The following is a 17,663-nucleotide window of genomic DNA, read 5'->3' as shown; positions in this document are numbered from 1 at the left end:
TGTACATACGTCTGCTGAAGATCACTTTAATATTGGTCGTTAATTGATGATTAAGAGATGTGAAGACTTTGCAAAGAAACATGGGATATGGCATTCTAATTCAAGCTTTTGAAAGCTCTTAGCGGCTACGAGACTTAGACCATTCATATGAGCTCATAGCTGTAACGCAGACTGCCTTTGCCCACTGTGCACTCATTTGCATGAGTGCCAGACTGCACATGTGCATAGCAGGTTTCCAGGAGGTCATCATAGTGGGTGTCCTTGTCCCACACCTCCAGTTTCAGGATGTCTTTAGCTGCGCAGTTGGGAAAGTTGAATTCGGCAGTCCATATTGGGTTGGCGTTGTTCTGTTGGAACTCGGTCATGCCGCCAAAAGTGGAGTCGCACCAGACTTTAACGTAGGGGTCAGGGTGTCCAATGGGGTCTCCTTTCAAGTTAAAGCCTTGCAAGCCCCACACACGGACAGCAGCATTGGTGAGCGCCAGGTGAGCTGCTATGACCAGGATGGCCACGCACATCAAACGTAAAGTCATGGCTTTGTCTAAAAAAAAAAAAAGATATGAGTCAATACAGTGGACCCAAATTGTCAGCTCTGTTACATCAGGTTATGAGGGGTTGTCCTGCTCTCCTGGTGCTGGTTTTAATAATTTTGCAGCTACAAAGCATCTGATCACACAAAGGATTCGATACTTAGCATATAAGCAGTATCAGATATGTGTTACTACACTGATCTCCCAGGCAAGTCCAGAGTAACTGTGCAAGTGATAAGAAAGAAAGTATCACCTCAGTTCTACACAGGCTGAAAGCTATGATAGTGCTCAGCTGAGCCTGAATTTAACGCCAGTATGATCTGCGCAGCAGCCTTGAAATTATCAGCAGGTGCGTCAACTATAAATTTGTGAATGTGTGTATTTGACCGTAGTTAAAGTTTGACTAAAGGTTTCCGGACAGGTGGTGACTTCCCATTTGGATAATTTTTTAAATGAAATAAACACACACTTAAATGTAGATTTTTAAACATTTTTTGAATGAATGAAAAGGAAATGTTAGCTCACAATGTCTAATTATTTTCTGAGTGTAACATTAGAAAAAAAAAAAGAAATATAAAATGTATGTTTTATTTTTTTCCCAATATTTCTTAATATCTTTTTTTTTATATAAAATTAAGTTCAAGTTTATTCCCAAATAATTTTTTCTCAGCTATATGAATACTTTATAAATTTATTTTAAACCCATAACTAATAACTAATAAAAATGTTTTGGAAATATTATTGAAACCATAAGTTTTTGTTCTCAGTCCCAGTTGTAACCAGAGGACGTAACTACTGTGTCTTGTGACCGGAAAATTGCAGGTTCAATCCCCTGAGCTGACAGTACATGACTGAGGTGCCCTTGAGCAAGACACCTAACTCCCAACAGCTCCCCAGGCGCTGTGAATAGGGCTGCCCAGCACTCCAGACAAGTGTGCTCACTGCGCCCTAGTGTGTGTCTTCACTAGTGTGTATGTGGTGTTTCCCTGCATGGATGAATTAAATGCGGAAGTGAAATTTCCCCATTGTGAGACTAATAAGGGTGTCTAAATCTTTTGTAGAGCTCCAATGCGCACATTTTACAGATGTATACAGGTTAATGACACGGTGTGTGTTTTTTGGATCCTGTAAGTCCATAGTTAATTCAGTTAATTCATGGCCACAACTTGATAATGTGTGAGAATGAGTAAACTAAGTTGTGGGAGCAGGATAGTTAAGTCATGGCCTCAACTTCATGATGCTTAGGAATAAGATATTTAAGTCATGGCGATGAATTAGCAAGGAGTGGGAACGAGGTAATAATAAAAATTGATAAATGTGTAAAAGCAGACAAAAAATATAAGAAATATAAAACATTAAACTAAAGCCAGCTTGCTGGAAAAACTCGTTGCAGTCATGGTGGTGTTGATGTGAAATGTTCCATGTTAAATCAACACAAAGTAAAAAAAAAAACTCAGTTCTCAGTTACATCTTAGAAATACAGCAAATTCATGGTAAAAGAAAGCTTGTTCTGTGCATGTAGCAGTAGGTGGTGGTTTGTAATTTACAAGATATCAGTTTTTAGTTGCAATACAAAGGTAAACATTTATATTGCAACAGGATACATGCATAATCAAATGACAAAAAAAGGTAACATAGAAAAAAAGTTGAAGTTGCAGATACTGATCTGTGGTACTAAAAGTCAAATGTAGTAGGGTTGGTGGAAAATAAAGCTTCATTCCTGCCATCTGGTGGAAGTGAGAGGTTGGTGCAAGCCATAAACTATAAAGTCTTTTTTCATATTCATTTTTATGCTTCTTTGAAGGACTGATTAGTTCTCACCCCAGTCTGTCCACTTCCTGTGAGGGTGTATTGATTTGTACCTTTCTCAGCACTGGGTTTTAATACTTAAACTGATAATTGTGGCTGGTTTTCATGCCTCTTACTACAAAATATTGCTCTTAATGGCTATATTGAGACTGTTGTGGACAGCTCTTCTTAACATTTTTTTTATTAAAACAACAAAAATAATTGTAAATATTGCACAACAGCTCTGTATAACACATTTATTTGACTATTCCAGTGTGATACCCCCTACCCAGTAAATTGGGGTGGCGTAGTCTGGGTATGCTGTGTGGGGTGTTGCCTAGGAATTCTTTCCTTTGATACCTACACCAGTCCCACAGAGAATGCTGCTTCATGAGAAGCTCTGCTGTTTTGCTTTATTTACCTGAACTATAAAGCATGAAACATATTGCTAAAGGTCAGTCTTTTCTATCTCAGAGAATGCTGTTCATGCATTTGGTACAAGCAGAGTTGATCACTGTAATGCTCTTATTACAGGGCTCCAACCTCCAAAAAGAACTGCGCTCTAGGCATTAATATGGAGTTGGGGGACCTGCCTATGGATTTAGAATGGGATGTCATAAAAGCTCCTGTAGGTGTCCCAACACTTTTGTCCATATAGTTTAGTTGAACAACCTTTCTAGTACAATTTAGTGTAATTGGATAGATCACAATTCTTAAAAAAAAAATCGATCAGCTGTATGTTTCCATTCTACCCAATGACAGCTGGGATGGGCTCCAGCACCCCCCATGACCCAGGAGGAAAAGTGGCTTAGAAGATTAGATTAGATTCAAAATTATATTCGGCCATGTTATTGGGTAAGGAAGGGGAGGTGGCATATTATTCTGGTGGGCTTTTGTCCCCCAAGTACCCTCGCCATGAAAAAAATTGGTAATTGTTTATGCATTAGAACTGAAATTGATGGCAGTTTGCAAAAAATCGTTTTATACATTGCTGGAACAGGAGACAATTCATATCTGGGTTTTAAATATCTGGGTCTCTCATTTGATAGAATAAACAGGCAGATTCTGAGAGTCAGAGTCAGATATGATATACATAGAGATGTATACATTAAAGTGAGCAGTGTTCACAGATTGATTACACAAAAGGCTGCCCAGACAACTGCACCATTAGCCTTACATTGCTGACATGTATATGGTTTATTACAGAGATGTTTATTTGGCTGTACAGTTAAAGTACACAATGCCTTTTTTCATGGGGCATTAGAAAAAGACCCACTTGACAGCATGACGTTACAGCTGCCTAATAGGTCATCTTTGGAAATGTCTTTGTCCCACACCTCCAACCTCAGGGTCGATTTAGGCTTGCAGCTGGAAAAGTTGAACTCTTTTTTCCAGGTGGGGCTGTATGTGTCCTTAACCGTCTCAGATTTTCCGCCACTGACACCAGCACACCATGCCTTGATGTATGGGTCAGGGCAGTAGCCCAAGGAGTCGCCTGGCAGGTTGGTGGCACGGAGCCTCGAGACACGGACAGCAGCATTGCTTAACATCACGTGAGATGCCAGGACCAGGACGGCGAGATATACCAGACGAGGAGAGAAGGCCATGGTTTCGTCTGTGAAAAACAAGAGGAATCTACACTATTTAGAGAAGGTAAGGAGATCTACAGGTCTACAATACATTTGAATGGGAAAATGCAAAGTATAAACAAGTAAAACTAACATTTCTATGAGCTACAAGTGGAAGAAGACAAGTCTTTTGGGGTTTCAGATAAACAAATGTCTTACCTCAAGCTGTATGTCTCAGAAACTCCAAGTACCGTCAGCTTAGCTGAGCCCCAATTTAAAGAAGGTCCAATCTCTACACCAACCTTGAGCTTATCAACAGTGTATTTTAGCCAATGAGAAGAAAGTAAACAAACTATATGTTGTTTACGTTTTACATACTATAGGTATGCATTATGTCATGTGCTTTTGATAAGAACTGAGGAAGAGGAAAACTCATGGAGTTCTAAAGGCAGAAAGACAATTTACTTTATAAATTCAATTTTTATTTAAAACAGCTATTAAGTGCAAGTTATTCACTTTTCAGCATCAAGAAAGAAAGAAAAATGTGTTCAGCAGAAGATTTAGCAAAAATCTCAAAAACTAAACAATGTTAATTATTAACCAATTTATGTAATAAATGAATAAATTGTGAGGGAGCTTTTAGAGACATTAAGTTTTTGGGATTTCTGGTTACTGTCATAACCACTGTGAACAAATCTGATTCTGTAAGTTTCTTTAGAATGGAGCAGTTTTGCAACGATATAGAAGACTCAAAGCAATTCTTTGTGGACGTTTTGTCTTTATCCTCTTGACCTGAAATGCAGAAATTTTCAGGAAATTTTCCTGAGAAAAGGTGGTTTCTCAACAGTCCTCCTGATCTACAGTCTTATTAACAGCACTCTCCAGTAACAGTATTTATTTTCTCAAAAAGTCTAGAAAATGACAACAGAATCAAACACAAGTTGGTGGAAAATCAGATTTTTAATTGATCTTTAGTTGGGGTGAAAGACAAAACTGCTGGAGCAAGCACTTAGCAGTGAAGCTAACATAATGTTCATGATGTTTGGTAGCTGTATGTCAGACTGCCTTTGCCCACACGACAGGATTTATTACGGTTCAAGCCACGCTGCACCTGCGTGGTGCAGGTGCCCAGGTGGTCGTCCAAGTTAAGATCTTTGTCCCACACCTCCAGCTTCAGGATGTCATTGGCTTTGCAATTGGAGAAGCGGAACTCTGCATTCCACGAAGGCCGTCGAGTGTCCCTGTAGAACTCGGTCATGCCGCCGAAAGAAGAGCCGCACCACACCTTGATGTATGGGTCAGGGGGTCCTGTGGGGTCGCCTTCCAGACCAGAGGCTTGGATGCCCCAAACACGGACGGCAGCTTTGGTGAGTGCCAGGTGAGCCGCCAGGACTAGGACGGCCATGCACAACAGGCGAGGAGTCATGGCTTTGTCTGGGGGAAAAAAGTCACCAGTGTTTGTTAGCAGAGGCCGTGTTGGAGGGTTAATCTAATTTCTTCTTCCGGTAGTGAAGTAGTGTAGCATGTTACAGCAGTAGCATAGGTTTCATTTCAACTTTGGGGGGACAGACTGCTCATATCGACTGGAATCCATGGCAAATAGAGCCAAAACGCTAAACAAACCCTCCATTGTTTTCATGTTGCATGACATCTTAAAATTGTCCATGAGAATTGTCATGCTGGTTGACCACCATAGCATTCAAAACACGCCCCCCCCCCCCCCAGTGACCAGACATGCTGCTCTATACCATTTTTTTTCTTTATTTTTTTGCAGCATACTAGCTATCGCTGACAAACTATGCTACATTTTTAGTGTTTTAAATACAGCAGAGCTACAAGACTGCAGTAGATAAGAAGCTGACCATATATCACATGATCGCATTAGATGAAGGGGTGCAAACACATTTGCCTGCATTTGCCTTCAGTCAGGACATCTTTACCACATAATGCTTCTGCTGTCCAGCTTTCGCAGTATTTTGGATCCCACTGGCATCCCATTCATTTATCATTCAGACCAAAGTAATCAAATCACATTGTGAAGAAAGTCAATTTCGTGATGGACTAAACAAAGAATCATAATCGACTCATGTCTTAAACAGAACCAGCTGATCAGATCGACCAATTAGCTGAAGAGTCAGCTGTCTTGGTCGAACCGCGAATAGCAGGGGAGTGATGGACACCACTGCAGACAGGTCAACATTCTGCATTAGCACCTTTCAACTAGATGCTAGATGGTAGAAATGGAAAACAAGTCTAAACAAGCTACAGACAGACAGACAGACAAACAGATGGAGGTGGCATTTCACTCTTAGCGTAGAGAAAGAAGTCTGGTATCTCACCTCACTTCTGTGGCGTCTGAATCTGATCTCTGCTTAGCCAAGACAAATTAAGTCCAGTGTGGTTTGCAGTTATCGACATCAAGCCAGTTATAAACGTGCCAGTACAACCATGTGTGTTTAGCCAAAGTTAAAGTTTTACTAAAGTTATTGGCACGGCCACTTAGATTTACGGAAAAATGCATGACTGTCACTTTCTGACACATGCTGGAACTTTGAAAATGTCATCATTGTGTCAGTTTGTGCCTTCTTAGTAAATGTGACTGGTCATCATATATAATTTTACACCTGTCCACAGAAAACAACAAAACTAGAAGGTAAAGTTTGCAAACAAGTTTTAATGAGCATGCCAGCTAATGTTGGCCACCGATTTCTCAAAAATGTAATTGTTGACATGTAAACATTGTTCAGAATGGTTTGACGTAAAATGGGCTATTAGAGAGAAACTTGCCAGCCGATTGTTTTACAGTGGTGGTGGTGATGGGAACCAAGCCAGTTATGTTGTCTGCAATCCAAACGTACTTTATTTACTATCCAAAATGGGCAGTGAACCTACACACGTCTCCTGAGTTTTTATATGTGATCTTAACATAATGTTAATATATTGATAATAGACCAGACAATTAAGTTTAATTCAGGGACTATTGTGTCTTAAAATGCCTACATGCACCTACCTCTCCACCATGAATGGAGTAAACAACAACCAAATAAAAAACTATTCTCAGTAAACCAAACCAAACTTTATTTGATTAAAACATGACGTGACCATTCAAAAAAACTCTCAAACTGAAAGCAGGTGCTAACTAGATGTGCGATCTCATTTCCTCCTCCCTATATAGTGGCCTAATCGCAGACAGAGGATAAAGACTCAAAAGTTAGGTTTAGCATTCAGATTCTCAAAGGCAAGACAAGACGCTTTCAAGAGAACATTGTATAATCTATTCAGAGTCCTTCTGGAGATCAGTGGATCAGCTTTAGGTTGTCTCTTCAGTCTTTCTGTAGATTGAGGAAGATCTTTCTGAAGATCTCCACGGGTCTCCATAGGACGATGGAGGGTTTATAACAGGGTTAGATGGATGCTTTGTGACTTGGCCATCAGGTATATTGAGTTTGACAATAGCTTGAAAATTCAGTTAGTATGGAAATCAATGGATTTTAGTTGAGTGATGGAAAAAGAAGGAACTAAAGAGGAGTGAAGAAAAACAAAGGGACATAAACTTAGGTCAGGACGGCCTTCTGGCATCTACCAACTTTGGTAGTTCTAGCTTGTAAACCATCTGAGTAAAACTCAGTGTTAATTGATGTGTACTGGATGAAAATTGATGGATGAACAAAAAAAAAAGGTTGATGTATGAAAACTATAAGTGAATATTTGGAAAGGTTTCAAAACTACGGAAAAAATATTAAAGCATTTGTGAACAACAATAACAAGAAAAAACAAAAGTACAGCATTCAAGGTTTGGTAAGCCAACCAGATTACCCTGTTGGTTAAACCTTGTACAAGCATGATTATGCTTATTGACGGGAATTTTTCCTTTATACACTGTTGCCTCATTTCGTTTTTTCCCCCACACACCACTTGTTCTGAGAAAGACATCAAGCTCATCAAACAATGGCAAAAATTCCCCAGATAAATCAACAAATCATGAAATGTGAATACATGACAAAACTGCATACATTTCCCTGCATGTTTGACTAAAGACCAGTACATGTAAACATACATATAAAACCGTATCCATCTGATACAGCAGTGCTTAAGTTGATATAACAGTGCAAACTTCCATAAAACAAATAGTTGTTGGTATGTTGGAAAAGATACACTTAAGATTAATAAACTGCATCAGAAATTATTGTGGCTGTGTACATGGAATGTAATATAGTGCCACATTTAAAAACACAGTGACTCCACTATTCCATGTTGAAGTGATTTGTAGTTTATTGCGCCTCCTGCTGGCTTTACCCTGTAATTTAGTGATGTTGCTGAGGGTCATGGACCAACACCCGCTGAGATCTAGAGTGGACAGGCGATGGCAGGTGTTCACAAGTCGAGCCATCGTCTCCATGATGACATCAGAGCGCTTGAGGTTGACGTGTCTGAGACATCTCAGTGGGGGCTGGTCCAAGGCCTGGAGTGACTTGCTGTGGTGATCCAAAACCAACCGGAACACAGGATCCAGCCAACAGGGAGTGGCCAAGAGGAAAGAAGCAGACAATTGATTCCAACCATTTCTTCAAAGGACTGTCTGTGGCACCCAACTACTCTCTGTGTCAGCAGGTGGTCCTGTCCACAAACACTTTTGAGTGCAGAACTGTCCTTATGTACTGCCACATCCCTGAGCAATGTGTGTGAATGCATATAATGCATATCAAGAGCACTATTCTACCATTGTGATATGGATGCTGGAGGCTTATAGCTTGAGATTTTGCACACAAGGAGAGCTTTAGCCCCCTGAATACACTACAAGACTTAGAAGAAGAATCTGTTGAATCATACACTATGTGGTCAAAAGTATGTGGATACTTCTGGGTCATTCGGAGTGCTTTGGTCTGAAATGTTCTGCTCTAGAGAAACTTTCTGAGTTAGAATTGTTCACAATGGTGGTGATAGGAGCCAGATGTCCATGGCTCCATCAGAGAAAGTTATCACATGAAATGCGTATCAATAAGCAGCATAATAAGTCTGGAGATGCCATAAGCTGCAGCTAGAATTTTCTAGATTGTTATCTTGAGATCACAAGCTAAATGAATCATTATCTCAATCTGAAAAATTATAACTACCTCATAGCTGACACCCCTCCAGCTAACAGTTGACAGGGATCTTAAGCTTGGATGCAGCTTCTCAGCTATGGAAACCCATTCATTGGAAGGTCTCTACACTGTTCTTGAGTTAATCTGATGGCCACATGAAGTTTGGAGATCTGTAGCGATTGATTTTGCAGAAAGTTGCCGACCTCTGTGCACTATGCACCTCAGCATCCGCTGACCTCGCTCTGTCATTTTACGTGGCAGACCACTTCGTAGCTGAGTTCTGTCATTCCCAGTCGCTTCCACTGTGTTATAATACCACTGACAGTTGACTGTGGAATATTTAGTACTGAGGATATTTGACGACTGGGCTTGTTGTTGTCCGACCATGGTACCACGCTGGAATTCAGAGCTCCTGAGAGCGACCCATTCTTTCACTAATGTTTGTAAAGCAGTCTGTAGGCCTAGGTGCTTGGTTTTATACACCTGTGGCCATGGAAGTGATTGGAACACCTGAATTCAATGATTTGGATGGGGGAGTGAATACTTGTGGAAATATAGTGTACCTTTGGTGATTGCGTCCAAAGAGTTCAGTTTTTACTTCATCAACCCACAGTACTTTTACAAAATGCCTCCAGCTTATCACAAAACTGATTACGTACGTTGAATGTTGACTTCTTTGACTTCTGTGATGAGGTTGTTGCTGGTGAGGTTTTCCTACTGATGACTTTCCTACCGATGACTGATCATGTTCAAGTGTGCCTGTGTCAGCTAAACCTACCTGAATTTGACCATTGCTGTCAAATGGGGGTTTTGCTTTTTCATGTCTGGTCACTGTACAGTGGTTTTTATTTGACATTTTTCTTGTTTTTTTTTTCCTTAGTTTTCTTGAATTGCATTTGATTTATGACATTCTGGACAGTAGAAATTGTGAGCTTGCATCACTCTGATGTCTTTTTGTAGTCTTCACAAGCTGTAGACATTAGTTAGCTTCAGCTGCTTAGAGAAGACCAGGAAATATTCAGTTTCGAAGATGAAATATATTAGGCGCTGAAATATTCAGGGCCTTCCAATAAATGTGAATATTATTCTTTGGGTTGTATTTATATATTTAATATTTCAGCTCAGATCAGTCATTCTGTAAGCAGTTAAACTTTAGGATCCAGTTTAGAACCTCCTGGGACCAAACTTTGGAGCACAGTTTTGAAATTTTTAACAGTTGCATTAATTAAATAGAAGTCACTACTTATTTTTTCATGGAAATTCATGATGTGAATGGACAGATGAGTCCTTTTTATTTTTTAAAACATTATAGCTGCTTTTGTAGTTTGATACATTTAGACTATATTTCATGAATTTTGTACCAAAGTATATTTTGGTTTTAAAATATATTTATTTATTTTTTTTGGCATAGTATTGTAAAGGGGGATGTTCTCCTGTGTCTGGCAACCACGTTACTCAATATAATGATGGCTTTGAAAAGATGGCAATTCTTATGTAAATTTTTGTAAGAGCACTGATTGAGTCTGAAGCCAGTTTGCATGGAATCACTTAATAAATTGCTGAGAAACATGAGAAATGATCCTTCTGGGTTTGAAAAGACTTTACACTGTAAAGAACAAACAGGCAGATTCTGAGAAATTCTAATGACTGTTGGACGTCACATTAAATGAATCTGTGTTCACTGATTTTCTTGTGCACATATGAATCTTATCAATGGAAAACATTTCTGATTCACACTGTTTATTACAGAGATGTTCATTTGGCTGTATAGTTGAAATACAGACTGCCTTTCTTCAAAGAGCACTTAGCATTAGGTTTAGACCCACTTCCAAATGTGTAGTTGCAGGTGCTCAATAGGTCATATTTGGAAATGTCTTGATCCCACACCTCCATCCTTAGGGTTGATTTAGGCTTGCAGCTGGGGAAGTTGAACTCTGCGGCCCAGTTGGGACTGTGTGTGTCCTTAATGGTCTCGGTTCTGCCGCCGTTGACGCCAGCGCACCACACCTTGACATATGGGTCGGGGCGATTTCCAAAAGCATCGCCTGACAGGCCATTGGCGCGGAGGCCCCACACATGGACAGCAGCATCGCCGAACATTACGTGAGATGCCAGGACCAGGACGGCAAGGTATACCAGGTGAGGAGAAAAGGCCATGGCTTCGTCTGTGAAGAGCAAGAGGGTAAAACTGGAAGAATCTACACAGCATCTAAAGAAGGTAAGGAGATCTACAGGTCCACAGTACATTTGAATGAGGAGGTATGAAAAATAAACAAGTAAAACTAACATTTTAATGAGCTACAAGTGAAGCAAGACATGTCTTTTGGAGTATAATGCAAACAAATTTCTTACCTTGAGCTGTATTTCTCAGCAACAAGAAGCACCAAGTACCTTCAGCTTAGCTGAGCCCCCATTTAAAGAAGATCCAATCTCTACACCAACCTTGAGCTTATCAACAGTGTATTTTAGCCAAAGAGAAAAAAGGAAACAAACTATATGTTGTTTGCGCTTTACATACTGTAGGTATGCATTATGTCATGTGCTTTTGATACGAACTGCAGCATCTGGTGAACAGCAGAAGAAAACTCATGGAGTTCTAAACGGCAGAAAGACAATTTACTTTATAAATTCAATTTTTATTTAAAACAGCTATTAAGTGCAAGTTATTCACTTTTCAGCATCAAGAAATAAAGAAAAATGTGTTTAGCAGAAGATTTAGCATAAATCTCAAAAACTAAACAATGTTAATTATTAACCAATTTATGTAATAAATGAATAAATTGTGAGGGAGCTTTTAGAGACATTAAGTTTTTGGGATTTCTGGTTACTGTCATTAACACTGTGAACAAATCTGATTCTGTAAGTTTCTTTAGAATGGAGCAGTTTTGCAACGATATAGAAGACTCAAAGCAATACTTTGTGGACGTTTTGTCTTTATCCTCTTGACCTTAAATGCAGAAATTTTCAGGAAATTTTCCTGAGAAAAGGTGGTTTCTCAACAGTCCTCCTGATCTACAGTCTTATTAACAGCACTCTCCAGTAACAGTATTTATTTTCTCAAAAAGTCTAGAAAATAACAACAGAATCAAACACAAGTTGGTGGAAAATCAGATTTTTAATTGATCTTTAGTTGGGGTGAAAGACAAAACTGCTGGAGCAAGCACTTAGCAGTGAAGCTAACAATATTCATGACGTTTGGTAGCTGTATGTCAGACTGCCTTTGCCCACACGACAGGATTTATTACGGTTCAAGCCACGCTGCACCTGCGTGGTGCAGGTTCCCAGGTGGTCGTCCAAGTTAAGATCTTTGTCCCACACCTCCAGCTTCAGGATGTCATTGGCTTTGCAATTGGAGAAGCGGAACTCTGCATTCCACGAAGGCCGTCGAGTGTCCCTGTAGAACTCGGTCATGCCGCCGAAAGAAGAGCCGCACCACACCTTGATGTATGGGTCAGGGGGTCCTGTGGGGTCGCCTTCCAGACCAGAGGCTTGGATGCCCCAAACACGGACGGCAGCTTTGGTGAGTGCCAGGTGAGCCGCCAGGACTAGGACGGCCATGCACAACAGGCGAGGAGTCATGGCTTTGTCTGGGGGAAAAAAGTCACCAGTGTTTGTTAGCAGAGGCCGTGTTGGAGGGTTAATCTAATTTCTTCTTCCGGTAGTGAAGTAGTGTAGCATGTTACAGCAGTAGCATAGGTTTCATTTCAACTTTGGGGGGACAGACTGCTCATATCGACTGGAATCCATGGCAAATAGAGCCAAAACGCTAAACAAACCTCCATTACATTGTTTTCATATTGCATGACATCTTAAAATTGTCCATGAGAATTGTCATGCTGGTTGACCACCATAGCATTCAAAACACACCCTCCCCAGTGACCAGGCATGCTGCTCTATAGAGTTTTTTTTCTTTATTTTTTTGCAGCATACTAGCTATCGCTGACAAACTATGCTACATTTTTAGTGTTTTAAATAGAGCAGAGCTACAAGACCGCAGTAGATAAGAAGCTGACCATATCTCACATGATCGCATTAGATGAAGGGGTGCCCAAACGTTTGCCTGCATTTGCATTCAGTCAGGACATTTTTAGCACATAATGCTTCTGCTGTCCAGCTTTCGCAGTTTTTTTTTGTGGGATTTCATTCATTTATCATTCAGACCAAAGTAATCAAATCACATTGTGAAGAAAGTCAATTTCGTGATGTACTAAACAAAGAATCATAATCGACTCATGTCTTAAACAGAACCAGCTGATCAGATCGACCAATTAGCTGAAGAGTCAGCTGTCTTGGACGAACCGCGAATAGCAGGGGAGTGATGGACACCACTGCAGACAGGTCAACATTCTGCATTAGCACCTTTCAACTAGATGCTAGATGGTAGAAATGGAAAACAAGTCTAAACAAGCTACAGACAGACAGACAGACAAACAGATGGAGGTGGCATTTCACTGTTAGCGTAGAGAAAGAAGTCTGGTATCTCACCTCACTTCTGTGGCGTCTGAATCTGATCTCTGCTTAGCCAAGACAAATTAAAGTCCAGTGTGGTTTGCAGTTATCGACATCAATCCAGTTATAAACGTGCCAGTACAACCATGTGTGTTTAGCCAAAGTTAAAGTTTTACTAAAGTTATTGGCACGGCCACTTAGATTTACGGAAAAATGCATGACTGTCACTTTCTGACACATGCTGGAACTTTGAAAATGTCATCATTGTGTCAGTTTGTGCCTTCTTAGTAAATGTGACTAGTCATCATATAGAATTTTACACCTGTCCAGTGAAAACAACAAAACTAGAAGGTAAAGTGTGCAAACAAGTTTTAATGAGCATGCCAGCTAATGTTGGCCACCGATTTCTCAAAAATGTCATTGTTGACATGTAAACATTGTTCAGAATGGTTTGACGTAAAATGGGCTATTACAGAGAAACTTGCCAGCCGATTGTTTTACAGTGGTGGTGGTGATGGGAACCAAGCCAGTTATGTGGTCTGCAATGCAGATATATTTTATTTACTATCCAAAATGGGCAGTGAACCTACACACGTCCTTCTGGAGATCAGTGGATCAGCTTTAGTTTGTCTCTTCAGTCTTTCTGTAGATTGAGGAAGATCTTTCTGAAGATCTCCACAGGTCTCCATAGGATGATGGAGGGTTTATAACAGGGTTAGATGGATGCTTTGTGACTTGGCCATCAGGTATATTGAGTTTGACAATAGCTGGAGAATTCAGTTAGTATGGAATGGATTTTAGTTGAGTGATGGAAAAAGAAGGAACTAAAGAGGAGTGAAGAAAAACAAAGGGACATAAAAGGACTGCCTTCCGGCATCTACCAACTTTGGTAGTTCTAGCTTGTAAACCATCTGAGTAAAACTCAGTGTTAATTGATGTCTACTGGATGAAAATTGATGGATGAGCAAAAAAAAAAAAAAGGTTGATGTATGAAAACTGGAAGTGAATATTTGGAAAGGTTCAAAACTACGGAAAAAATATTAAAGCATTTGTGAACAACAATAACAAGAAAAAACAAAAGTACAGCATTCAAGGTTTGGTAAGCCAACCAAATTACCCTGTTGGTTGAACCTGGTACAAGCATGATTATGCTTATTGACGGGAATTTTTCCTTTATACACTGTTGCCTCATTTCGTTTTTTCCCCCCACACGCCACTTGTTCTGAGAAAGACATCAAGCTCATCAAACAATGGCAAAAATTCCCCAGATAAATCAACAAATCATGAAATGTGAATACATGACAAAACTGCATACATTTCCCTGCATGTTTGACTAAAGACCAGTACATGTAAACATACATATAAAACCGTATACATCTGATACAGCAGTGCTTAAGTTGAAATAACAGTGCAAACTTCCATAAAACAAACAGTTATTGGTATGTTCGAAAAGATACACTTAAGATTAATAAACTGCATCAGAAATTATTGTGGCTGTGTACATGGAATGTAATATAGTGCCATATTTAAAAACACAGTGACTCCACTATTTCATGTCCAAATGATTTGTAGTTTACGGCGCCTCCTGCTGGCTTTACCCTGTAATTTAGTGATGTTGCTGAGGGTCATGGACCAACACCCGCTCAGATCTAGAGTGGACAGGCGATGGCAGGTGTTCACAAGTCGAGCCATCGTCTCCATGATGACATCAGAGCGCTTGAGGTTGACGTGTCTGAGACATCTCAGTGGGGGCTGGTCCAAGGCCTGGAGTGACTTGCTGTGGTGATCCAAAACCAACCGGAACACAGGATCCAGCCAACAGGGAGTGGCCAAGAGGAAAGAAGCAGACAATTGATTCCAACCATTTCTTCAAAGGACTGTCTGTGGCACCCAACTACTCTCTGTGTCAGCAGGTGGTCCTGTCCACAAACACTTTTGAGTGCAGAACTGTCCTTATGTACTGCCACATCCCTGAGCAATGTGTGTGAATGCATATAATGCATATCAAGAGCACTATTCTACCATTGTGATATGGATGCTGGAGGCTTATAGCTTGAGATTTTGCACACAAGGAGAGCTTTAGCCCCCTGAATACACTACAAGACTTAGAAGAAGAATCTGTTGAATCATACACTATGTGGTCAAAAGTATGTGGATACTTCTGGGTCATTCGGAGTGCTTTGGTCTGAAATGTTCTGCTCTAGAGAAACTTTCTGAGTTAGAATTGTTCACAATGGTGGTGATAGGAGCCAGATGTCCATGGCTCCATCAGAGAAAGTTATCACATGAAATGCGTATCAATAAGCAGCATAATAAGTCTGGAGATGCCATAAGCTGCAGCTAGAATTTTCTAGATTGTTATCTTGAGATCACAAGCTAAATGAATCATTATCTCAATCTGAAAAATTATAACTACCTCATAGCTGACACCCCTCCAGCTAACAGTTGACAGGGATCTTAAGCTTGGATGCAGCTTCTCAGCTATGGAAACCCATTCATTGGAAGGTCTCTACACTGTTCTTGAGTTAATCTGATGGCCACATGAAGTTTGGAGATCTGTAGCGATTGATTTTGCAGAAAGTTGCCGACCTCTGTGCACTATGCGCCTCAGCATCCGCTGACCTCGCTCTGTCATTTTACGTGGCAGACCACTTCGTAGCTGAGTTCTGTCATTCCCAGTCGCTTCCACTGTGTTATAATACCACTGACAGTTGACTGTGGAATATTTAGTACTGAGGATATTTGATGACTGGGCTTGTTGTTGTCCGACCATGGTACCACGCTGGAATTCAGAGCTCCTGAGAGCGACCCATTCTTTCACTAATGTTTGTAAAGCAGTCTGTAGGCCTAGGTGCTTGGTTTTATACACCTGTGGCCATGGAAGTGATTGGAACACCTGAATTCAATGATTTGGATGGGGGAGTGAATACTTGTGGAAATATAGTGTACCTTTGGTGATTGCGTCCAAAGAGTTCAGTTTTTACTTCATCAACCCACAGTACTTTTACAAAATGCCTCCAGCTTTTCACAAAACTGATTTGCGTACGTTGAATGTTGACTTCTTTGACTTCTGTGATGAGGTTGTTGCTGGTGAGGTTTTCCTACTGATGACTTTCCTACCGATGACTGATCATGTTCAAGTGTGCCTGTGTCAGCTAAACCTACCTGAATTTGACCATTGCTGTCAAATGGGGGTTTTGCTTTTTCATGTCTGGTCACTGTACAGTGGTTTTTATTTGACATTTTTCTTGTTTTTTTTTTCCTTAGTTTTCTTGAATTGCATTTGATTTATGACATTCTGGACAGTAGAAATTGTGAGCTTGCATCACTCTGATGTCTTTTTGTAGTCTTCACAAGCTGTAGACATTAGTTAGCTTCAGCTGCTTAGAGAAGACCAGGAAATATTCAGTTTCGAAGATGAAATATATTAGGCGCTGAAATATTCAGGGCCTTCCAATAAATGTGAATATTATTCTTTGGGTTGTATTTATATATTTAATATTTCAGCTCAGATCAGTCATTCTGTAAGCAGTTAAACTTTAGGATCCAGTTTAGAACCTCCTGGGACCAAACTTTGGAGCACAGTTTTGAAATTTTTAACAGTTGCATTAATTAAATAGAAGTCACTACTTATTTTTTCATGGAAATTCATGATGTGAATGGACAGATGAGTCCTTTTTATTTTTTAAAACATTATAGCTGCTTTTGTAGTTTGATACATTTAGACTATATTTCATGAATTTTGTACCAAAGTATATTTTGGTTTTAAAATATATTTATTTATTTATTTTGGCATAGTATTGTAAAGGGGGATGTTCTCCTGTGTCTGGCAACCACGTTACTCAATATAATGATGGCTTTGAAAAGATGGCAATTCTTATGTAAATTTTTGTAAGAGCACTGATTGAGTCTGAAGCCAGTTTGCATGGAATCACTTAATAAATTGCTGAGAAACATGAGAAATGATCCTTCTGGGTTTGAAAAGACTTTACACTGTAAAGAACAAACAGGCAGATTCTGAGAAATTCTAATGACTGTTGGACGTCACATTAAATGAATCTGTGTTCACTGATTTTCTTGTGCACATATGAATCTTATCAATGGAAAACATTTCTGATTCACACTGTTTATTACAGAGATGTTCATTTGGCTGTATAGTTGAAATACAGACTGCCTTTCTTCAAAGAGCACTTAGCATTAGGTTTAGACCCACTTCCCAATGTGTAGTTACAGGTGCTCAATAG

The 17,663-nt window shown here is 39.9% G+C and overlaps 3 protein-coding genes across 3 annotated transcripts; all 3 read right to left on the bottom strand.

Moving 5' to 3' along the window:
- Positions 1–16: 16 nt before the first annotated feature.
- LOC108434471 (perforin-1-like) lies at positions 17–868 on the bottom strand. Its single transcript, XM_037531967.1, has 2 exons — positions 784–868; positions 17–541 (listed from the first exon to the last, which is right to left on the bottom strand). The coding sequence occupies exon 2, from the start codon at positions 531–533 to the stop codon at positions 144–146; it is 390 nt and encodes a 129-aa protein (XP_037387864.1). The 5' UTR covers positions 534–541; positions 784–868; the 3' UTR covers positions 17–143.
- Positions 869–4,827: 3,959 nt separating this feature from the next.
- Positions 4,828–6,321, bottom strand: LOC119261892 (C2 domain-containing protein At1g53590-like). Its single transcript, XM_037531940.1, has 2 exons — positions 6,226–6,321; positions 4,828–5,320 (listed from the first exon to the last, which is right to left on the bottom strand). Exon 2 carries the CDS (start codon positions 5,310–5,312, stop codon positions 4,920–4,922), a length of 393 nt encoding a protein of 130 aa, XP_037387837.1. The 5' UTR covers positions 5,313–5,320; positions 6,226–6,321; the 3' UTR covers positions 4,828–4,919.
- Positions 6,322–12,066: 5,745 nt separating this feature from the next.
- LOC119261767 (C2 domain-containing protein At1g53590-like) lies at positions 12,067–15,117 on the bottom strand. Its single transcript, XM_037531440.1, has 2 exons — positions 13,456–15,117; positions 12,067–12,557 (listed from the first exon to the last, which is right to left on the bottom strand). The coding sequence occupies exon 2, from the start codon at positions 12,547–12,549 to the stop codon at positions 12,157–12,159; it is 393 nt and encodes a 130-aa protein (XP_037387337.1). The 5' UTR covers positions 12,550–12,557; positions 13,456–15,117; the 3' UTR covers positions 12,067–12,156.
- Between the last annotated feature and the right edge of the window lie 2,546 nt (positions 15,118–17,663).

Source organism: Pygocentrus nattereri, chromosome 20, assembly GCF_015220715.1.
Source record: "Pygocentrus nattereri isolate fPygNat1 chromosome 20, fPygNat1.pri, whole genome shotgun sequence".
In the NCBI taxonomy this organism is placed as follows: domain Eukaryota; kingdom Metazoa; phylum Chordata; class Actinopteri; order Characiformes; family Serrasalmidae; genus Pygocentrus; species Pygocentrus nattereri.
This window is presented reverse-complemented; position numbering and strand designations above follow the sequence as displayed.